General features: G+C 35.8%; 1 protein-coding gene across 16 annotated transcripts in view; it reads right to left on the reverse strand.

Annotated features, from left to right (window-relative positions):
- Positions 1-19142, reverse strand: part of stxbp5b (syntaxin binding protein 5b (tomosyn)) — a 119465-nt gene extending 100323 nt beyond the window's left edge. For all 16 annotated transcript variants that reach the window (XR_015512872.2, XR_015512880.2, XR_015512879.2 and 13 more), the window contains exons 1-2: positions 18719-19142; positions 12083-12180 (exon numbers count right to left, since the gene is read on the reverse strand). Coding sequence is in view for 7 of the 16 variants with exons in the window: in XM_087289862.1 (XP_087145988.1) it covers positions 12083-12180; positions 18719-18904 (284 nt within the window). In the remaining 9 variants the exon portion in view is untranslated. The remainder of the gene's footprint in view (positions 1-12082; positions 12181-18718) is intronic.
- Positions 19143-25842: the final 6700 nt, after the last annotated feature.

Here is a 25842-nt window from a genome sequence, read left to right on the forward strand (position 1 = left end):
ATGGGAAGCGAGTGTGTACAGCCATTATCAGATCTCTCCAGAGATTTTCAATAGGATTTAGGTCTGGGCTCTGGCTGGGCCACTCAAGGACATTCACTGAGTTGTTGTGAAGCCACTCAATTGATATTTCAGCGGTGTGCTTTGGGTCACTGTCCTGCTGAAAGATGAACCGTCGCCCCAGTCTGAGGTCAAGAGCACTCTGAAGCAGGTTTTCATTTAGGATGTCTCTGTACATTGCTGCATTCATCTTTCCCTCTATCCTGAATAGCCTTCCAGTTGCTGCTGCTGAAAACCATCCCCACGTCATGATGCTGCCGCCACCATGCTTCACTGTAGGGATAGTATTAGCCTGGTGATGAGCGGTGTCTGGTTTTCTCCAAACGTAACTCCAAAGAGTTAAATTTTAGTCTCATCAGAGCAGAGAATTTTGTTTCTTATGGTCTGAGAGTCCTTCAGATGACTTTTGGCAATTTCCAGGCGGGGAGTGGGTTCCGTCTGGCCACTCTACCATACAGGCCTGATTTGTGGATTGCTACACAGATGGTTGTACTTCGGTAAGGTTCTCCTCTCTCCACAAAAGAGTGACCATCGGGTTATTGACTAGCTCCCTGACTAAGGGAGGAACAATTCCTTTGTCTTCATGCTTGGTTTGTGCTTTGACATGCACTGTCAACCCTGGGACCTTATATAGACAGGTGTATGCCTTTTCAAATCATGGCCAATCAACATAATTGACCACAGGCGAACTCCAATTAGGCTGCTGAAACATCTCAAGAATGATCAGTGGAAACAGAATGTACCTGAGCTCAATTTACAGCTTAAGGCCAAAGGCTGTCAATACTTCTGTACATGTGGTTTTTCAGGTTTTTTATTTGTAATAAATTTGCAACAATTTCAAAAAATCTTTTCACATTGTCATTATGGGGTATTGTGTGTAGAATTGTGAGGAAAAAAATTAATTTAATTCATTTTGGAATAAGGCTGTAACATAAAAATGTGGAAAGTGAAGCGCTATCAATACTTTCCGGAAGCACTGTAGAATACAATAACTATGCTCATTCATGTTATTTTTAGCATTTTTTCCATCTTAACTCCCATCACTGATATTTAGACAAGTAAACTACTTAGTAAATGAACATGAATGATTGAAGCTTCTGCATAAATTTGTAAAGATTCCATTATTTAAGTGACATAGCTTGAAAACTAATTAGCATTGTTGTACACTGAATATTTCCTCCAAGTATAGACAATAATAGTAAATACAGTTGAAGTCAGAATTATTAGCCCCCCTGAATTATTAGCGCCCCTGTTTATTTTTTTCTCCAATTTCTGTTTAATGGAGGGAAGATTGTTTCATCACATTTCTACGCATAATAGTTTAAAAAAAACTTTTTCTAATAACTGATTTATTTTATCTTTGCCATGATGACAGTAAATAATATTTTGCTTGATATTTTTCAAGACTCTTCTATACAGCTTAAAGTGACATTTAAAGGCTTAACTATGGTAATTAGGTAATTAGGCAAGTTATTCTATAAAGATGGTTTGTTCTGTAGATTATAAAAAAATAGCTTGAAGGGGCTAATAATTTTGTCCCAAAAATAATTTTAAAAAAATTTAAAACTGCTTTTTTTTCTAGCCAAAATAAAACAAATAAGACTTTTTCTAGAAAAAAAAATATTATCAGACATACTGTGAAAATGTCCTTGCTCTGTCAAACATCATTAGGGAAATACTCAAAAAAGAAAAAAAAAATTAAAAGAGGGCTAATAATTCTGACTTCAACTGTATGCCAAATGAGCATTTGTATTTCTCAAAATTTACAGCTGCAGAGATCATTTGAATCATTTATACTATACATTAATAATACATTCATCTGATTATTATGAAATTATCAGTAACATCTCGCGGAAATTTCAACACAAAAAGTCAAAATTTTGCAACACCACTGCATTTTACACAATAATAAAAAACAGAACTAGAACATCTAATGTACTGTTTACATCAGGAGCCCAATTACTGTATGAGGATTATGACGCAGGACCAGAATCACATGCTTTTTAACCCTACGAGAGCATCACCTGACTGGTTAAAGTCCCTACAGCATTATGCCAAAACACGTCTGCAGCCTGACTGCTGAAAATTAAGAAACACTGACAGAAAGTTGCATTCTACAACAAGAGCGTGATACTTCCTCATCTGGTAAACCACAGTGGTCTGTGGTTGTTCTGTGCACAAAAAAAGATTTCCTCATAATAAAAAGCTAAACACAAACAGAAAACAGTCTCAAAATGAAAAAAAAAAATCCATTACATGCAAAAGCACATTACTGTTGCCTAAACACTTTCATTAGCAGTGACTAATCAGAAGTCTTTAAAATGCACAAAAACTTCCCCAGATCACAGAGCATAATCAGGACAAAAAGCATTCAACAATCAATCTTTAAATTATTCATGCATAAAACCTCAAACGTTTGCTCCTTAGCACTGTAATTTGAAAGAAAACACTTCAAAGACTGCATATTCAATTACCAAACATCTTAAAGAAACAGTTAGTATGTATTAGGCCAGCAGAAACTCTTCTAAACCCCTGGACGTCCTGCAAGGCCTCTACGTGAAAACACACAGAAAGAGACACAAGGGACCAATCATGTAAAATTAGATATTTACTGTTGGTAAACACCTCATTGAGTTTGTGTCAGCCGAGCTGTGCCGGTGTTCCCCAATGCTTGGGGCAATGAGGCAAATCGATACATCCTGTCTTTTGATAAATAGCCCAATCGACTGAATGACAGTAAACCCATCAGCTCTCGCTGCACATTAACACATCCAGGCAACAGCTGAGCAGCAGGAAGGAGCCAATCAACTCATCTCTCCATGACAGACTAGACTGACCCGGCGTGGGGCTCCTGACTTTCCACAAGGGCAAAATACCATCGATTCTGTGAAATCATGGCCAGTTTACTAGACACCATTACAAAGGCATATTGCCACCAGTGCACTCCCACTTTACAAATTAAAGAAACGCTCCTTTTTGGGTGGAAAGAGCCTTATTTTACAACTCCCTTAGAGTTAAGCAGTTGAGTATTACCATTTTTGAATCCAATCTCCAGGTCTGGCAAGAGCACTTTTACCTTAGCTTAGCATAGATCATTGAATCGGATTAGACCATTAGCATTTCGCACAAAAAGCATTTTTTTCAATATTTTTTTCTATTAAAAGCTCGACTCTTCTGTAGTTACATCATGTGCCAAGTAGTGTTGTTACGACACTCGAATTTCAGTCCCAATGAGTGCAGAAATTTAAAAAACGCCCATTTCATGCTGACATTCTTAAGCACGTTCTTAAGCATCGCTGGTTTTCCTTTGGGTTCACTTGCTCAATAGAAAAAACTAAATGTTAAATAATTGTCGTTAACTGAAATAAAAATAAAAACGAGAGTTTTAGAACTAACAAACTGTATTTTGTGCATTCAAAACTAAATGAAACTAACTAAAATTATAGCAAAAAACTCCTTCATTTTCGTATTTGTGAATGTATTTAATACATAATCTTACTGTAAGCCTTTTAGAAGTAAATATAATTCGCGCTGCAGGTGTTTGACCCGTACGAAACCTCAGAGTCTGTAGTCCTGCTGCCATTGGCCAGATCGAGCCGGTTCTTCAGTCACCCTCGATGTTGCTCCCGTGACAAAAGCAAAAAGTGGAAATGACAGCAGCACGGTGACAGCATTACAGGCACTTAAAACTATTACCTTAACACATTTGTGCCCAATAATAGGTTTTATTTCTGTATCGCAACCGCGAACAAATCTTCTTAACCAGATCTTCTAAGTGAACCGGTTAAACTAGTTCACCAAATCGAACTGAATAATTTGAAAAGAATCGCGTCTCCAGTAAGTACTTATCCACTAACTACTTAAGTTTCAACAATCCTAATACCCCCCTCTGACTCGAAATAATCTAATATATATTCTCGTTCAGTTATTAGAACAGTAACGTTACCTTGAGAAGCGGTGAACCTATAATACTGTGCATGCGTGATTCAGTGAACCAAACACAAACAGTACAGCCTGCTGTGTGACTGAACTAAACTTGAACAACAGCAGCGCGGGTGAATAGAACCAAGTATGTTTATTTCATAACAGACAATAGTAATGGAATTTAAATAAGTAAATCATGATTCAGTTGGGTAGCAAAACTTTACTGTAAGACATTTTTCACATCATGGTGATGTTTTAACTCAGGGGTTTCCAAACTTTTCAGCCCGCGACCCCCAAAATGACAATGCCAGTGACTCGTGACCCCCAATATTCTCTGAGGTGGTGGTTATAAATACAGAAACCTTGTATGCAATGATGCGCACAAACACACCAATAGACCCAAGTCTATTATTTGTTTTTTTTTATGTATGTCAAAGCTGTAGATGGGCTAGAAAGTTTAACCTGGTGTTACAAAATATGCTGCATCTGACTGTATTGCTGTGTCGTTAGTATAATGTAATTACCCGAGAAGTCGCAATCCAATAGAACTAGTAACTATAAGCTACTATAATAACTATATAGTTTATAGTAACTATAAACGACTATTTTTTTCTCTTCAGTAGGTTATTGATAAAATACAGTAAGTCTTAAGGTTTAATAAAAATTAATTGATTTTTGAAAATCACCAGCCGACCCCCCTTCATTGTCCCGCAACCCCTCGGGGGGTCCCGACCCCCACTTTGAGAACCTCCGTTTTAACTGACTGAAATTACTGTTGCTGACTGCATAATGTTGAGTCCAAACATCCGCGTTAAAAATCTGAACTTCCCATCACTACTGTGTATCTAACCTCAGAAGCAGCCTTGCACACATATTGTATTTAGGGCTGCTTTCTTGTGGGCTGTTGTTTTTTGCATCCAAGGATGAGTAGATGGTTGTGGTAGATGATGGTGTTCATGTGTTCTCTGAATACATGTTTCAAAAAATGTATGACTGAATTTTTTTAATGCAATATTTATCCTTATACTCATTTAGAAAAAAGCACGATTGCACTCCTGATCTCGAAAATATAATTGGCTGAATCGTAGAAAAAGCTGAATTAAGATCATGTGTAAGGTCGAATCGAGATCTTTTTTCTAACCACTAACCACTTCACCACTGGCGCCGACGATATAATACAGTTTTTGTTCTGAATTGCAGTATTACAGTTTTTCTCAGTCGCTTTGGTGCGTTTCTCACAACACCAGTGCATGTCTGCACAACAGTTAATGCATTTCTCAAAATAATTAGTACAAATGCAAAACCTAGCTGATAACCTGCAAAAACGCATCGCATGCTCAAAATGGATAGTTCATTCCTCAAAAGTAAGTATTCATGTCAATTAAAGTGTCAGTATCATCAAAATGAAAAGTCCTGACACCATTGTTTATGAACAAGATAATCAAATGGCTTTGTCCTGTTTTTATTATGACGGTTTACTCTCTACATTTTTTCAATGCTAAAAAGTCAGATTTTGGTGATTCTTCCTGAAAATGCCTAAGACAGCACTGTATACTATTTGCACAGCCATTTGAAAACCACAGTAAAGTTAGACATCACTGCATTTAGTGAGGTATCTGAGCACAAGACACTGAATATGTATGTTTCACATTTTTACTGCATTTGCTCGTTGCAATTCTAATTTATTCACAACATTGTGCAAAAGAATAAGCACACCTTTATTTACAACAAACATAAACTCCCTTTGGGCAGCGCTGTGCACAACTGTCAACAATATTGCAGAACATAATGGAATTGAACCTATAACATACACATTTCTGTAAATCATTCATCAAATTGTTCAATTTTTAAGATTTTTTGTTGGGGAAAATAAATATTGTAATTTTTTAAAATAAAATTTTCTTGACAGATTTTGACAACAAGTTCAACATTTTTGTATGTAATGACTCAAGTAATGAAATGAGGACTGTTAGTTTTATATGTAATGATTATTAAGCATCCACAAGTCTAGTTAATTTTGACTGACATGACATAAGCGAATGATAATGTTATTAACAGCAGAGAGTTGTATGAAGGCAATTGATGCGTGTCCAGAAGCATTCGCAATTTGTTGGAAAGAATGAGAAACTGCTACTAGGATGTGCACAAATGACTAATTGTTTAGAGAAACGCATCAAGTGTTGTGCAAATGTAAATAGTGTTGTGAGAAATGCACCAAAGTGACTGAGAAAAACTGTAAACTGTTCAATTCAATTCAATTTAGCTTTATTTGTATAGCGCTTTTACAATGTAGATTGTGTCAAAGCAGCTTCACATAAATGGTCATAGTAACTGGAACAGTGTAGTTCAGTTTTTTAGTGTTTAAGTTCAGTTCAGTTCAGTTTAGCTCTGTTCAGTGTGATTTAATCATTACTGAGAGTTCAAACACTGAAGAGCAAATTCATCGATGCGTAGCTCTACCAATCCTGAACCATGCGAGGCAGTGGCGACAGCAGAGAGGGAAAAAAAACTTCACCTGATGGGAGTGAAGAAAAAAAACCTTGAGAGAACCAGATTCAGTTGGGCACGACCATTTTAATTTCTCCGCTGGCCAAAAGTCTTGTGCAGAGCTTGTCACCGCGGTGGCTGGAAGATGGCCTCAGCGAAGACTCGTCTGTCCCTGGAGCGTCGCTGGAATCTACTGTGTAGTTTTCGAATTGGCGAATGACATGATCTAGTGAGTTGTCCACTGTCATCTTTAAAGGTGCGCGTTGGTGTTTTAGGAGCCGTGGCTTTGGATGGCAGGAGAAGGATTGTGTTTATATTATGCTAACGCGTTAACATTTTGGCAGATCACCCACCACTGCATCTGCATCCTTTACATGAGAGACTCACTAAACAAGTTTCTTCATTACTTGCAAAAAAGTATATATTTCATAATATTTTACGCTGCAGAGTCTGATTTCGAAATAAAGTGTGGAGAAAACTTCCATGACCGATGTACCCTTAAATATAATCAAAAACTGAGTCATGCAGAATTTTGGCTAGTTAACAAACACCTACAGTTGCACAACTAATCCCGCCCAACCCTATTCTGTAGCAATGTTTCTATCGACACAATTATAGTGTAGTGTATATATGAGCATGAAAACACTCAGAAATAAGCTGGAGCAGCTTGCTTGAGTGTATATGGCTCTAACAGACGTGCCCAGCAGGACCAGTGATGTTTCCAGCACGTGCGAGGGGAGGCATTCTGGCAGATACTCGGCAGCACCAGTGATGAGACGAGCTCCGCAACATATGGCAACAGTGCTGCTCATGCCACAGTGGAGATATCATTAATGAGTGCAGCTCCTCCAGGAATTAAAGACGCTGCTTCTAGGAAATGTGCTTCTGAAATGAGGCTGCTCGTCTACATGACTCTGTGAGAAACTGGCTGAATTTTACTGCCTGCATGGAAGCAACTGACCTTCTCACTGATGACTGAGCATATAAAAGCACCAGTTTCTGATGCTCAATATTTATGTTTCGCATTTTAGTCGAGCAATGGAGGTACTCTAGATAAGCGCAATATCCCGGGAAGGCCAATTAATATCTGAGAATTCCATTGGCCGATATCTTTAACTATTAGGGCATGCGGGATACTGGGGAAATATCTAATTTCTTGCGATATAACATTTCCCTAGAGAGATGTAATTTCTAAAATGCGAAATGAATAAATGCGGTCGCATTTCTCTGAGTGTTTGTTGGAACTCAGTGCTGCTTGTGAGACTATTGATCATAATATTCTCCTAGATATGCTTATAAAATTATGTTGGCATTGCTGGTACTGCATTGAAATGTTATCAATTTGGAGAAGGTAATGAAAAGGCGACATGTCGATCAAAAGTACATTGTGGGGTACCACAAGGCTTAGTTTTTGGTCCCTTATATCATGGCTATTCAATTAATTTGTCATGGGGGCCAGTTCATGAAAAGCATCCCAAATGAGGGGCCGGAGAGATATGACTTGCAATATAAGTGATGACACAACAGCAATATAAGAGCCCATATGCTGTAGTTTTTGCTCCTTAAGACACTCACGTTGGCTTGTTCTACATTAAAATGTTAATATGTTGTATTTTGAAACTACATACCATCACTGCATTGCACAATGAGGCTTTTTTTTACAAACATATTCAAATGTTGTATTTAGAAGCAAAATCAGTGTATTGCTCAATTAGGCTTTTTCTACATTCAACACATTCATATGTTATGTTTTAAACAGCGTAACAATTAGGGATGCAGCGATTATAGATTTTGGTTGAACAATTTAGTCTGAAGAATAATCATGGTTTCACAGATTATTAAGCATTAATTTAAATCTTTAATTAATTCACATTACTACTTTAGAAAATCACAAGAAAACTGCTTATATTTTTGTGTGGTTTATGCAACCCAGGCTCGTTCTGGAAATGAAGCCCCACTGACTTTTCTGGAGACCGCGATTTACGTGGTCGGAGGTACGTATGGCTGTGTTTAGTTTTTTTCAAGCAAACGCTACGGGGCGGTGTGACGCCGCTACTCTATGCGCTCGCCGGCTGGACGGCTCACCTCCTCCACAGCCAGTTTGTCCGGTTAGCTTGTTGTGTTACGACGGCGGAGCCCGGAAGACGAGGAGGAGCCGGCAGCGTTCAAGACCTGGTTTGAGTCCGGGAAAGATCGGTTCCAAAAATCAGGTAAGACAAAAAACAGAATCCAAAAATAAAGCGAACAAGTTCGTAACGGGGCGAGAACGCGGTGAAATCTGAAAACGCGGTCAAAATCGGACAAGGGCTTTTCTTTTTCTGCATGGCTTTCATAAATCTTCGCTTGGGTTTAGGAAAGAAGGAGGAGGAGGATGGCCGGGTCGGCTGATTGGCCGGCCACCTAGTCATTCGTTCAGTCAGTCGGTCAGTCGGTCGCTCGACAGCGGCCTCCAGGGGCCCGCGCTGTTCTCGCGGGAGGCGTTCGAGACGAAAAAAAGCGCGCACAGCGACCTCTCGCAGATTCGCGAAAACAAAAACTCCACAAATACGTACCTCCCGGGACGTATTTTGCGGTCTCCAGAAATGTCTGCGGGGCTACGCTTCCAGAATGAGCCTGCTACGTTTTCAGAATGAGCTTGGGTTGTTTACTGCTGCTCGGTAACCAAATGCAGCACAAAATATAAATAAAAAACAAACGATAGTCCATTTCTCTCTTTGGACATAAAATAAATGAAAAAGTTTGATTTAAACATGAGTGATAATTTTACAATGAAAATAAATGATAGAACAATGAATAAATAAATAAAAATAAGAATAAATAAAAATAGTATTTGAGTAATATTGAATAATATTATCTGCGTTCATACATACATAATCATTTTAATCATTAGTAACAATACGACTAACGTATTGTTTGTTCACATTGCACTGAAAGTTACGCACAACTCTCCACTACAGTGTGAGATCATTTCTACTGTGTGCTCCTGGAGAATACGAGAACGTCGGTCCGCTTGCAAGCCACACGCGCACTGCTCCCAATATGTGCATGTCTCTATTGGAAATAATAAACTTGCGTGCCGAAAAGATGCAAAAGGGCGAAAAAAGAAGAATGGCCTGTTGCTATAGTTAATCCAACATGTGTGTGTATTGGCAGTACTTAGTTTAGTTGCAGCTGTTTTGTTCCATGCAACAGAAACGCGGAGTCGAGAAGCCTTTATGATTAATTAACTGTATTGAATTCAAGTGTGGTTAATAGTGGAATGGGCTAAATATTGCATCCCTATAAATGATATCATTCATTTATAGGGGTTCTTCCATATGAAAATATCTATGGACTAAAACTGTGGTTATTTTTAGTATAGTATATTTATAGTATTAAAGGGGAATCATATGATTGGGAGATCGTGCTTAGTAAATGCGAGATCAGCCGTGATAAATTATAAGCACGTGACCCTCTCGAAATGTGTTTATAAATAAAGTTCACTTAAAAAATAAATAAAAAAAAATTTGCACATTTAATCGCACAAGTGTCGCTAAATAAATTTTCCATTTCACACACATCTTTTTTAGATGGAAATGTGAGTGAAATGGTCACACTGTCAAGCCCTGCCAATGCATGCAACACACAAATGCTTGAAAAATATTTTTAAAAATCTTTGTAATTTATCACACCTCTCTCATACGGATATAGCATATAGTGTTTGCATGATAACAATAATTATCCTTTGTATTCACTGACTACTTGAAAGAAGTCAGCAAGTTAAAAACAGTGAGAGTAAACACATTTTTCAGCCATTTATTCATTCAGTTTCATTCGGCTTAGCCTCTGATTGATCACCACAGCAGAATGAACCACCAACTATTCCATCATATGTTTTACGCAGCAAATGCCATTCCAGTTGCAACCCAGTACTGGGAAACACCCATTACAGCCAGTTTAGTTAATTCAATTCACCTATAATGCATGTCTTTGGACTGTGGGGGAAACCGGAGCAACCGGAGGAAACCCACATCAACATGGGGAAAACTCACACACAGAAATGCCAACTGACCCAGCTGGGACTCGAACCACTGACCTTCTTGCTGTGAGGCGACAGTGCTAACCATCGTGCCACACGTCTAATGACAGCATGATCAAAGTAATACATTTGTCTAATACGAACACTCTAAAATGGATTAATAATGTTAATATACATATACAGTTGAAGTCAGAATTATTAGCCCCCCTTTGAATTTTCCTGAAGTATTTCCCAAATGATGTTTAACAGAGCAAGGACATTTTCACAGTATGTATGATAATATATTGTCTTCTGGAGAAAGTCATATTTGTTTTAGTTCAGCTAGAATAAAAGCAGTTTTTTAAATATTTTAAACACCATTTTAAGGGCAAAATTATTAGCCCCTTTGAGCTATATATTTTTTCGACTATCAACAGAACAAACCATCGTTATACAAGAACTTGCCAAATTACCCTAACCTGCCAAGTTAACCTAATTAACCTAGTTAAGCCTTTAAATGTCACTTTAAGCTGTATAGAAGTGTCTTGAAAAATATCTAGTCAAATATTATTCACTGTCATCAAGGCAAAGATAAAATAAATCAGTTATTAGAAAGGAGTTTTTTAAAACTATTATGTTTACAAATGTGTTTAAAAAAATCTCTCCGTTAAACAAAAATTGGGGGGAAAAACAAACAAGAGGGCTAATAATTCAGGGGGGCTAATAATTCTGACTTCAGCTGTACATGTAAAGATCAATCAAAAACAGACTTGGCCAGCTGACCAATCAGAGTACTTATTGGTTTACTGGCTTATGGAAGAAAGGAGTTTAGGAAGGAGACCTGAAGCACCAGTTTGATTCAAACTAACCATAAAAAAAAATAAATAAATAAAAAATTGGCAAATTTATTCTAATAATAAAATGTACATTTTGAGAATATTGACCTGAATACTGACCAAGCCTGTTATAAGAGACTCTGACACAATATTTGGGTGCTTTTAAATAACATATGACCCACCCCTTTTTTCAGTCTTTAAAAAAAAAGAAATAATATTAATTCATAAGGCTTTAAAATCTGTTAAATATTAAACTTTAGATAAATGTTAATTGAAAATGTACATCGATTATAATATTATAAATTATTTTGTCTATCAAAATTATATCCAGACATTAGCATCAACAATAATCATCTACTCCAAGTAACAATATCATTGAGATTTTAAAAAGTAATAAGCATGTTGATTTTTTTTCGCAGTAATTTTCTCACATGCCAATTTCCTTTGCCTTTTCAGAGCCAGTAACTCCTATGATGCTTCTCTCGGGTAACTATTCATATCTCCTGGGGGAACAGCAAGCATCTCAGTAGCTGATTTGCCAGAGGATGTAGTTACTTGTTTTTTGCAACTTACATAATAAAATGTTTGTGTGGATGTTCGTAAAAAAAAAAAAAAATGCTTTGAACAAGTCAATTATTATGTGCAACAAGGCTTCCAACACAGAAGGGTAGGAGGATTGCCTTTGTTTAAATATACACAAACAACAGTAGCACATTTGACACTTTCCTCACCAAGTAAGTTGGGCTGGTTAAGTTGCCAGATCTTCATATGAAAAGGATACAGTCTCAGGGCTCCACTCTGTGTGCCAATAGCCAGGATTTTCTGCACAGGGTCGAAAGCCATGGAGGAGGGTTGATAGGGAAAGCCATGCCGCACTGTCTGTGAAGCAGAAGATGATTTGCATTTTACTACAAACATGACAATGGAGTTCAGGAAAGGAAAATTCCGGCTCAGAAAGCAAATGCTGACCAAACACACACACCAAGTGCTCTATTTTAAAGTCTTTTAATGTGAAAAGAAGATTTAAAGAGCAGATCATATGGGTTTTTGGAAAATATCTTATGTACAGGTTGTCAAGTAACTGAACTTTAATGTGAATAATCTGCAAAGGTATTCAAAACAGTGAAAAATAAAAATATCATGCACTAAATGGCTTGAAAGAGTCATTATTTAATTTTTTTATATTTTGCCTCCTACCAATCTACATTCAATTCATGTTTACTTCTATAGCGATTTTACGATGAAGATTGCGTCAAACAAAATTGAAATTGTGTCAGTCTAGAAGTTCAGTTTAGTTTAGTTCAGTGTGGTTTAATTTTCCCTGCTGAAAGTCCAAACACTGAAGAGCGAATCCATTGATGCGCAGCTCCACAGGTCCCAAATTAAGCAAGCCAGTGGTGACAGTGGTGAGGAACAAACTTTACCAACTGACGAAAGGAAAAAACCTTGAGAGAAACCAGGCTCAACTAGTCTTATGATAGTATCAGATTTTCTTGGTCGTGATTATTGTGATAATATGTATTATCATGATATTACACCATCATAGCGACATTAAGCCAATCTCCGGGTCAGGTGAGAGCATTTTTAGCTTAGCTTAGAATAGATCCATAGATATATACACTAGATATCGCATAGGGACCCTGAGCATGCGTCAATAGCGCCGCCACATTGGTATAGTGCTCCCAGGACAAATGTCATTCAACCGAACTAGTCAAGACAGTGTTATTACATGAAGATGCTGGACTTTAGTGCTGTCTACAGGTGTAGTAACGAGCAAACAAAGAAAACAACGCACAAAGGCAGAACATTTCATAGGTAATATTAAGTTTTTTTTCTGTTTTTGTATGTTCTGAACTTTTGCGCTAATTACGTAACGTTATTGATGATAACAGTCACTCACTGCATTCACCATACGGCAAAGCAGCTCCAACTCGCACTAAACACTCGGCTTATGCTAGTTTTGTTGAATAAAATCAGCAAACAATGCAAAATAAATATGACAACGAGATGCTGCGCTGCCAGAAACTTGTATTATTGTCGGCTAACGTTAGTGAAAGAGTCGTTCGGACGATTCATTCACAAAAGAATCGCTAACTCTGTCAGTATGAGAACTGAAAGCAGGAGAGGAGGTGTGTTTCAGGACATGATTAGATTAAATTTAACAGGGAGGGTGAATAGTACATTTCTGTACACACAAACATAAGCTTTTTGTCAGGAATGCCCGTGCGGTCACTGATCCATCAATGTAGAAAAGTGATGTAAAATTATAATTTTCGCAATTAGAATAAAAAAATATTGCATACTAACATCCAGGAAAACTCCCGATCACAGATATATGTGTATATGTGTATCTCTGGCTTTAGATGGCCACAGTCCTCCACTGTACCTTGGACCTGCATTCATTTAAAAGAAGCGCTACCCTGTAGCAAGATGGCGGCGCTATTGACGCATTCCGTCCAATAGACGACAATAGGCCAGGCGACATCTAATGTATATATCTATGGAATAGATCATTGAATTGGATTGGACCATTAGCGTTTCGCTCAAAGAAATTTAATAATTGTTCACTCTTCAGTAGTAAGATATCGTGATAATATACTATATATACTAGCTAATATATTAAATGTTATCACAATATTGACCTAATCTAGATTACTTTAACACATATAATAACTAAAAAATGCTTCGAGTATTGCTTTGTTAAACATGTTTCTAGTAAACTCATTTAAAAAATATTCTTAAAAAGCACTTTCAGAGTTTAAAAATGGTATAAATAGCCAGTATTTTAAAGTTCCTACAATATCAATATTATGCAAGTTCATCATCACAATATATTGAATTATTAAATATCAGCATTTGTCTAATGTCATTCATTCATTTTCCTTTGGCTATTCCATTTCATATTAGGGGTCGCCACAGTGGAATGAATCGCCAACAATTTCAGCATATGTTTTACGAAGCGCATGCCCTTCCAGCCGCAACCCAGTACTGGCAAACACCCATACACTCTCACATTCACACATGCACTAAAGCCAATTTAGTTCATTCAATTAATCTATAGCGCATGTTTTTGGACTGTGGGTAGAAAAAGGAGCACCCTAAGGAAACGCAAACCAACACAGGGAGAACATGCAAAATCCACACAGAAATGCCAACTGACCCAGCCCAGACTTAAACCAGTGACCTTCTTGATGAGGTGACAGAGCTTATCACTGAGCTACCGTGTTGCCCATTATACCATTTTATCGATATTACACGGTTACATCACAATATGAATCCATTTAGCCAATCTCGAAGCACTTTTAGCTTAGCTTAGCATAGATCATTGAATCGGATGGGATTATTAGCATTTCACTCAAAAAATTAAGTTTCAATAGTTTTAATCCCCCCGCCCACCGAATTGATTGACAGCTGCGCGTATTAACATGTCCCGGTAGTCACGTGTATAATCATGTCAACAAGACCAGACGTGGGCAAAGCAACCGGGAATAAAAGGTCTGTTCAGTTCGTTAGGATCATAAATCATCATCGAATGTGATCAAGAGTAAGTTTCACATACTTAAAATGTTTTAAAACAGTGCATGTGTGTAATGAATTACAGCAATTTATTTCAGCTTTACGTCATCAGCACAGCCGCGTGTCAGAACAACTATAAAATAAGACGCTTCCATCCCGGATTGTGGACGTTAAATCAGGTTTATTTTATGCATTGAAATAACAGATATAAATACAGCAGTGGAGATTAACCTGTATCCTGTCACACATGCTGATGATATTTTTTAAATGATTATTTTCGTAATAAAAAAAAAAAGTGTGTACTGACCACCGGGAAAACTCCCGATCATAGATGTATGTATATATCTTGGGCTCCGGATGGCCAGTCCTTCACTGCATTTTGGTCCCACATTCATTTCAAAGAAGTGCTACCCTGTACAAAAATGGTGGCTCTACTGATGCATTTCTTCGCATAGACAACAATAGCATAGGCGACATATAATGTAAATATCTATGATCAAACACAATGATTTAAAGAAATAGACAATAATATGCAATATACATTATAGATTTCAATGACACAAAGCTGTCATATATACTCAGAAACTATGCATTTAAAGCTAATTCATATATATAAACCTATGAATATGAGGACTAATTCACCCCCAAAAAATTAATTACTCTGTGTTTACTCAACCTCAAGTAGTTCAAAACCTTTATGGGATTATTTATTCTGTTGAACACACACAAAAAAAGATGTTTTGAAGAAAGCTGAAAACCTGTAACCATTAACTCACTCCATACTACAAAAACACAATGAAAGTCAATGGTTAATGGTTTTCAGCATTCTTCAAAATATCTTTGTGTTCAACAAAAAAAAGAAATTCCAATTGATTTTAAACAAGTGGAGTGTTCGTAAATGATCACATAATTATTTTCTTTCATGAACTTTCCCTTTATTTTTTTGTGCTTTACACACATGCTAGATATGTATATATATTCCCCATTTGTTTTCCCTTCAAAATTCTAGTAAATAATAATAATAGTAATGTCGACTTCCTTTTAAGCAAAATAGTTAGTTTCCCTTGGACCATTTCATGTCAAACATTCATAAGAAAAGACTCCCTTATTAACGTGGAGCTGAGAAAACATAATATTGGTTAAACATTGCACATGCGGAAGCATCCTCAGGCGTATTCATAATATACTTTGAGTATGTCAATATACATTGCAGACTGGTGGTATTTCCGGTTATATTCGAAATAATAATAAACATCATAACTATGAACAATGTGGAGCAAAACAAACAAGAAACGGCAATCATTTGAAGTTTGGAAAGGCCTGGCTCCTTATTACTGGTTTAGTAATGAGGAAAGGACTGAGAGTTTCAATTAGGATTTAATTAGATTGAAATTAAAGCGTATATTAGGGATGAGTTTCACATCACAGAATAAAGAGGAACTGAATTTGCCTTTTGACAGCTGAATAACACCTGAATTACTGTGGTGCACAGTAAAAACTATAACAAAAAATAATTATGATTAAATAAATAAATAAATAAATAAATAAATAAATAAATAAATAAATAAATAAATAAATTATAAATGAGCAATTCCAGCATTATGGATGTGACATTTGCAGTAAAAATCTAAAACATAAATTCAGAGAGAAAGTATATGTTACCATTAGATTGAGACACCCGTTTATATTTTCTAGAACAACTGACCACAATTAAGGGAGCAGAAAAATCTCAAACTGTAAACATGTTTTATACTTTAAATGAGGAAAATGAAAAAGCGTTATGGATGTATACAAGCTTACAGTATACAACATACTTAGTAGAAATTCTGGGAATTAAACTGCACAATCTAAAAGAATTAATGCTAATTAAAAGGATAAGATTCCACTCACTATAAAACAAACATGTTTGGTATTATTTTATGTAATATTTTTGCATTTATGAGGAAAAAGCTTTGTTATGGATGTGGTATTTCTCCGTTATAGATGTGACAGATGTTAAATTGCCACTTGTGTGACTTTGGTAAATGAAACATAATTGTCTGAAAACATAGAGACATCCCTGAGTACTTCTAAAGTGCTGTAAAATACTTAAAACTTTTCGTATTTTGGTGAAAACGTAATTTTTTTCATGGCGAGTTTTTTTTTGCATGCAATTGCTCATCTATCTATCTATCCATCCATCCATCCATCCATCCATCCATCCATCCATCCATCCATCTATCTATCTAAGAAAAAATTATATCATCATGACAGAAGACACTGACACACCTTTCCTTGTGACAGAAATGACTCCATCATTCATTATAGATTAAAAATCTATGAAACATACTGTTTTGAGTGCATGTTCAAACTCCTTGTATAAAATGAGCTGAAACAACAGAAATCTGGAACTGACACTCTAGTGCGAAAACCACACTTTCACACAAGTCTAAAATTCAAATAAAATATCTCAAGGTCTTTCTTGACAAAAGAGACTGCCACACTTATTCCGTGTGACAGAAATTACTCCAGTCAATCATTATAAATAAAAATAAATAAAACACATTCACTCAAAACAATCACTCTGCTTGTTCGAACTACTTAAATAAATGAGCTGAAACAACACAATTCCGGAGGTTTTCTTTGGGGAAACTAGTTGTTTTATGTTCAATCCACTTCAATTTCTTACAGTAGCATTGAGGAAAAGTTGGGTTTTATATTCACACATTCATTCGTTGATGACATGTGACGTACTTCCTATATTGTTTACTACTCGCTTTGAGCTTTATTAGGGCTAGATCTTTTGATAGTGGTTAGTGCTAATCACAAGTAGAATTTGATAGATTTTCACTGTGCCCCACTTGTTAAGGTGTGTTAAAGGTGCTGTAGCTTTTGGCTCTTCTAAAGCATAAAAATACCATAATATGTTTGCAGATATTTAAGAAACATGCTAAGTGAACATTCTTGTTTATCTGAAAAACAATGCTGAAGTCAGACATTCTGCTTTAAAAATATGTTTTCAGTGCCGGAACGGCTGTCTTATTTATGTTTTTTTAACCTGCCAATGCCAGCTTAGCCAGTTATATTTCAGCACCCCAGGCTGACTTGTTGTCAAACCACATATTTCATTCATTCAGTCAGGAGGACTGTCAAAGCATGTGACCGTGACCGATATGCGATGGACAGTAGCAATCTCCGAAATGAGAAGCATATTCAGAGTTCCACATGAAGTTATTAATTAAATAAATATTGCAAACGTGAACATTAGGGGAGCAGGTTACGTTGTAACAGTGTGTCCTAACACGCTACAAGAGGAGATTTGCAGTGATAAGCAATTTGGCTGTTTGCACCAAACGAAACACGACAGAAATTTAAATACAGCCATTTGGAAGCACAGAATAGTGCACTCACTGCACTCTAACCAAATGGTAAGGTTTATAATATAATTAATACATATTAAACCTCTTTAACATTATTAAATGTACATGCTGAATTACCAATGGTGAGTCACAGTTCTAAAGTTCAATTTAAGGTGTATTTTATCTTCAACATATGAGGTGAACTATCTGCGGCTGTTTTCAGAAGTATGGCAATAAATATAATGTAAAATGACACTCAAACACACATATTAGCATTTAACACTGAATAAAGCACATGAGGTGTACCTGAGTTTACCCTGTTGTTCACCTGTGAGAAATAGAAGCCGTTTCTAACATGTGTGTGTGTATGTGTGTATATATATATATATATATATATATATATATATATATATATATATATATATATATATATATATAGTTGTCACTGAATGAATATGCAAATATTAAACCAATTATACCTCAATGCGTTCTCGCGCGTTTTATTTATAATATGGAGTTGTTGGCCCCCCCGACCCGAATGAGATCACAGTAACTAATCCCACCTTGCAGAGCTGGAAATGCTCGGACTGCAGGGTCTCCTGAATCATGTCATTCCCCGACTGAGGGGACGCGGCGGCGGCAGAGGAGGAGGAAGAAGACGCCGCGGTCAATCCGTCCAACACCTTCCTGATATTAAACTTCTTCATGTTGTTTTCCAGCGAATGCGAAACGAACGCAGAGATGTGCATACACGGACACACTGTTGTTGTGCTCGTCCTCACATGTCAGACAGTGTTGTCATCCAGTCTCGCGCCATAATCCCACACTCATTCCCTAAAACACGGACCGGAGGGTCGATTGTCACTTGGTTTTCATTTTAATCACTACACAGGCAGCGTAATCCGGTTAGATTTGGCCAATCTTCGGTGTGTTCCGTTCCCTCCCCTCGGCTGGTTCCCCCCGCTGCTAACGCGGAAACGCAGAGCTGCAATCACCGCGCGAGTCTGCGCTGTGGAGGCGACACCCGGATGTGCGGGAGAGACTGACTCTGGATCAGTGAGATTCACACTTTCCCATTATAACCTTCAGGAAAGTCAACAGTACAGTAGATCAACGCTACATGCTGATTAGGAAGATAACGGGAGATTGAAGATGAAGATGACTTGTCCTAAACGTAAATAATAAATAAAAATAAACAAATCGACAATTAGAGAAAAATATTTATTATTATTATTATTATTATTATTATTATTATTATTATTATTATCATTATTATTATTATTATTATTATTGGTTGGTTTTAAAAATAATACAATTTAATAAAAACAAATACAAATAAATAACTCCACCGAAATATTTTAAAATTAAAATGCCTTCAACTTCTTTTTCTTCTTCTTCTTTTTCTTCTTCTTATTCTTATTATTATTATCATCATCATCATCAAATAATGAAATGTAAAATAAATTCATATAATAGGCTTCTTCTTTTTATTATATGCATTATTATTATAATATTAATTTTTTTAATAAACCTTTATTGTTGTTGTTGTTGCTGCTGTTGTTATATTTTTTATTTGTTATAATATTGTTTTGACCTGCTTTGCAAACAGATATTTTTATATTTTTCATATGAATTGTAATAAAACCACAACATAAAATTCAATTATTGAATAAATATTCAATTATTTTTAAATAATACTATTATTTATTACTTTTATTATTATTACATCGAAGAAAATGTATACTTTTATTAATATTATTATTATTATTAGTAGTAGTAGTATTAGTAGTAGTATTAGTAGTATTTTTATTTATAATATTAATAAAACAATACTGTTTACATATATTTGAATTTAAATAATATATTCTGATGATGACAATGAGCATCATTATTATTATTATTACTATTATAATTATTAATATTATTCATTATTATCATCATCATCATCATCATCATCATCACAATATTTAATTAAAATAATATAAAACAATTAAACGTTAAATAATTTCAAATAAAAATAGCCTACCTCTATTTATTACATGCATTATTATTATGATATCAAAAAATATTTAATAAACTGTTTTTGTTGTTGTTGTTGTTGTTACCGCTGTTGTTATATTTATTCTTTGCTATAATACTGTTTTGTCCTGCTTAACAAATAATAATAATAATAATAATAATAAATGGATATTTTTAGATTTTACATTTGAATTGCAATAAAATCACAACATAAGATTAAATAAAAACGTGCAAATGACAATATAATATTTAAATAGATATTGTCTTTAATTTAAAAATGTATTATTATTATTATTATTATTATCATTTGTTGCTTTTGCTTATGTTGGTTTGGTTGGTTGGTTAAAAATAATAATAATAAAAATCACTAAAAACATAATAATAATAATAAGTATAATAATAATACATGTTTATTCATTTTTTAAATATTTTACACTATTTTTATTCATTCATTCATTCATTCATTCATTCATTCATTCATTTATTCATTCATTCATTTATTCCCTAAAGAGATAAAGCCTATAGAAGGATTCATGGATATGGATTCTTTTCTCAGTAAATCAGTTGCTGCAATTTCTTATTCTCTTTAATTAAAATTATATAAATCTTCAACAATTTGTATTCAGGATTTCAAGCTCAAAGTGCTGTAAATACCCATCACTGGCAGCAGTTTTGTCTGTGATCACAGCACTGGTTCATCATCAGCTCATCTGAGATCGTCAGTCTCGGTACAAAATATTCTCAGCAGAAACACTGGCCTTTTCCTCATGATAACTGCTGCTTCCGGACGCCTGGTTACAAAACAGCCTCCAGAGTCTCTTCTTGTGGGTCTCAGGGGTTTATGATGTAGAATCACTCCAAAAATAATACTGAAAATATACAATAACACCAGCATGGGACATTATATACAACACATACTGTTTTAATTTGTATACTGGTCGTTAAATTCAGTCGAAACTTAAAAATGTCTGCAATATTACATACAAATATTCATTCATTCATTGTCCTTCAGCTTAGTCTCTATTTTAGAGGTATGCTATAGTGGAATGAACCACCAACTATTCCAGCATATGTTTTAACACAGTGGATGCCCTTCCAGCCCAAACCCTGTACTGGAAAACACCCATACACACTTATTCACACACACACACCCATACACTACGGCCATTTTAGTTTATTCAACTCACCTGTACCACATGACTTTGGACTGTGGCACCCAGAGAAAACCAACACCAACATGGGAAGAACATGCAAACTCCACACAGAAATGCCACCTGGCCCAGCCGAGACTCTAAGCAGTGACCTTCTTGCTGTGAGGCAGCAGTGCTTACCACCGAGTCAACCGTGTCACCTACATACAAATAATACAATATTAAAATGATGTCCAAATACAATATAATTCAGTATTTATATTTCTTTATTTTTAGGAGTAGTGGTAATATGCTTTATGTGTTTTAAAGATATGTGAGTTCATGTATACTGTATTGTATATGATATTAATTTATGCTAAGAGCCTCTGTGTGGACATTAAAGGTAAAGTATAAAAGTAAATTATATGCTTCATCCACTAGATGGAGCTATAAGCATTGCTATATTTCTATTTGAAGAAGGATGCGGTTTAAACGGGTACAATCAGGGTGCGAATTACACGGGAGTTTGGGGGGATTGACCCTCCTAGATAACGCATGATCCTCCCTCAAGGAAGTTAAGACGAGATGTGTAGGGGTGTCAGCTTGTTATTGGCGAGAAATACTTTTCACTGATATGTATCTTAAATAATAATATTAATAATTAAAATAATAGACAATATAAATATACATTTGACCACCCCTTTAACGGTTCATACCATTGTGAATGCATAATCGCGCCAAGCAGTCTACGAGGGGTAAAAGTCATTCAACAGTCTGAAACCAGCACATTTAGAGGACCGACAGACATCGTAAGTGCTCAAAAGACACTGTTCCAGTAAAATAGCGGTTTGTATTTATATAACCTAAAAGTAAAGTCAAATTAGATGCAAAGGTTTTATAGTTTGACCTAAAGTAACGGCTGAAATAGCTAATCAGAGGCTACTGTGGGTCAGAATACATTAAATATCCTCAAAACACTTAAATGGGTTTTATTAATAAATTAGATGTCATTTAAATAAATACATACATTTCATTCACTGAAGCATGTATTACTCAAACTAAGCCTACCGATTAAGTTATATAACCTCCATTATATTTGCACCGTTACAGCTAATGTATTTCTATTTACGCATGTTGGATATTAAATGAAAAGATATCATGCTTTTATTACAGCATCATCAGCAATAATGTCTGTGAGGAGTAAAAAGTGATGGTACTTTATTCATTCATTTATTTATTTTCTTGTCGGCTTAGTCCGGAGTCGCCACAGCAGAATGAACCGCCAACTTATCCAGCACATTTTTACCCAGCGGATGCCCTTCCAGCCGTAACCCATCCCTGGAAAACATCCACACACTCTCATACACTACAGACAATTTAGCCTTCCCAATTCACCTGTACCGCATGTCTTTGGACTGTGGCGGAAACCGGAGCACCCGGAGGAAACCCACGCGAACACAGGGAGAACATGCAAACTCCACACAGAAACACCAACTGAGCCGAGACTCGAACCAGCGAACCAGCAACCCAGCAACCTTCTTGCTGTGAGGCGGCAGCACTACCTAATACGCCACTGCATCGCCTGGTATTTTATTACTTTTGTAAAATTTATTATTAGCATAACAGTTTGACTCAAAACAAAGAAACGTCACAATAAAGGTCACAGTTGTTCATTGCTAGTTTGAGTCCATGTACTGTTTAAAGATACAACTTAATTTTGTTTTAATCAAATGCGATAGAAAAAACAACTTTAGGTTCAATAATAATTGATTTAAATGATTAAAGTATTGATTGATTGTTAGTTTATGTGAAATAATATAATGTTAACAAACCTGTAAACTGTTATCAAAATAGTAAAAGTAACCTTTGAGTTTTTTAAACATTTCTTTACTTAAAAAAAATAAAATCTTACTTTATTCTTATATTAAGTCCATATGAACTAGCTTAAATCCTTATGAATCCTAAGAAAAAAAGTATTAAAAACAATTAAAATGTTAGTGTTTTAATGTTTCAAATTATTTTAGTGAAAATTAAATGTCAGATGTCAACAGATCTTTATTCAAATTAGTCAGACAGGCAATGGTCAAATACCGGAGCAAACAGGTACACACAAGGAAATCCAGAAGTGTAGTTGGGTCGAAATGATCGATGTAGGCAAACAAGGCAAAACAAGAGAACAACGCAGGGGTGAAACCATGAAGAAACTAAACCAGGAAAACGCTTTGTGATGTTATAGACCAGGGGTGGCCAATCCTGTTCCTGGAGATCTACCTTCCTGTACAGTTTAGCTCCTACCCTGATCAAACCCACCTGAACCAATTAATTAGGACCTGAAATCCACTTGATAATTACAGACAGGTGTGTTTGATAAGGGCTGCAACTGAAATTTGCAGGAAGGTAGATCTCCGGGAACAGGATTGGCCACCCCTGTTATAGACGAATTACCTGTTTGTAAACATTCAGGATGCGTACGCAGCAAGGTTGTAAAAAAAAAAACGGGAGCGCTAGCATCTACAGCGAGGGAATGACATCCAATGTGGAACAGAGTTTGTTGTTGTATTAGAGATAAATTATATTGGTTAAATATTACATTTATATTATTTACATAATGCTTTCAGTGTGTTATAACAGCTCGTCACCCAGTGATATGCAGTTTTTCGGCAAAGTTAACGTTTAAGTGAGTGTCGTTTGTCTGACAGATCCATTTGCGATAGCACTCTCCCAATAATTATTGGATAAGACGAAATGGCTAAGCATCCAGCCCCAAATATTTTTTAATAAACCATATTTAACTGTTTTGGCTGAAATCATTGCTGCAATCAAAAACGAGTAATGTGTATGATTCAGTATAGCGTAAACTTACCTGATATAAAATGAGAACTGCAGAGTCTGGCGTTTTTAATTAGGTCCTCACTTCATTCAGCTCTTCTGATGGCTGTTAGCCAAAGTCGTCTGCGGTTGGCATTAAAAGCAGTGTGGTGTACTGTAAAATTTAAGTTTTCTATTATTGGCATCCTCTTCGATTTTGGCATCCTACCGTACAACATGACACGTTTGCAATTGCAACCGGTATGCGCTGTTCAACCCGTGTGACTCATGTGTGATGCAGGTTGGTAATTTGCACCAACAAGACCCAGCAATGTGAGTGTCAATGTGAGCAGTTTATATAGTCTGTGTAATCAGTCTAGGATGAGCTATCAGCTGTGAATGTAATCAAAGGTGAACCGGAACAGGTGTGAGTGAGGTGCCTGACAGGATTTGTAGTCCGTATGGTGACAGGATTGTAGTCTGGGTGATAATGAGTGTTCTCCAGTAATCTATAAAGGTTAGATCGCTGGTGATCGTGACAAATAGGATCACCAGCGATCCTTTTGGTTTGGTTATTGAAAGTTCAACCAAAAAGAAAATTTTCTCACCATTTTAATCACACTCAAATGGTTGTAAACTTTTATGAATATTTATGTATTTTTATGAATATTATTGCTAACACAAAACAAGATATTCTTAGGATTGTTGGGGAAAAAGCGGCTCATTAAATTCTATAGTAGGAACAGGAAATACTATAGAAGTGGCTGTTTTTCCCAGCTTTGTGTTCAACAGAAGAAAGAAACTCAAACAGGTTGATGAATTAATAAATGATGATAGAATTTTAACTTTTGGGTGAACTATCCCTTTAATCTTTGACCCACATTTAATGGCTTGTTAATCTGAAATCTCAAAGGTCAGAAAGGTCATGTCAGAATCATTTGCTGGTGTCTTGTGGACTTGCTTCTGTCCAGTTTGCACCTACCTGTGTGATTCTCCGGCTGTGTGCGTCAGCAGCTCAGTGTTCATCCGCTACTCCAGGAGAGCCATCTGCTCACACAACACACACAACACACACACACATACACACACACACACACACACACACACACACACACACACATAGCTCCTCTCTGTCCCGGGACGCAGGTTGAGTGGGTAAGCTGTGTCAAGTGGAATGTTGATGTGAATGAGTAATGAAGGTGTTCTTTTTTTTTCTAGAATTTTTTTGTTATGATTTAATCACAATTAACAGACAAGGCCAGGTTTAATATTCAGAAAAATCATCAAAACATTGCATATTATCAGCTGAACTGTATATAGTTAGTGTCATTATCAGCAGAGCCTGCATCATTTCACAATTTATCATTATTATTTATATGTAATATATTATTTACAATCAAGTATTTACCTGCTTTATAAACAGAATATATATTTATTTATTTTGTGAACATAGCATAAAAAATGTAAACATGTGGGACTATAATACATTTTTATCATGATTTACAGAAGACAATAGTTACAAATAAATTATCAGGCATATTTAGAACAATAATAATTTAATAGCATAGACTCTATTTATGGAAATAATTATTTATTACTTTAAATCTCAATAATGCCACTCTTGTAAAAAAAAAAAAAAATTACCCCTTTTTCAGCTGCAAGTTTAAACATTTACAATATATAAAATCTGTATGTATGTTTGTGTTTATTTGAATTGATTATAATGTTAT

Source organism: Danio rerio, chromosome 17, assembly GCF_052040795.2.
Source record: "Danio rerio strain M-AB ecotype USA chromosome 17, GRCz13ab, whole genome shotgun sequence".
NCBI classification, from domain to species: Eukaryota; Metazoa; Chordata; class Actinopteri; order Cypriniformes; family Danionidae; genus Danio; species Danio rerio.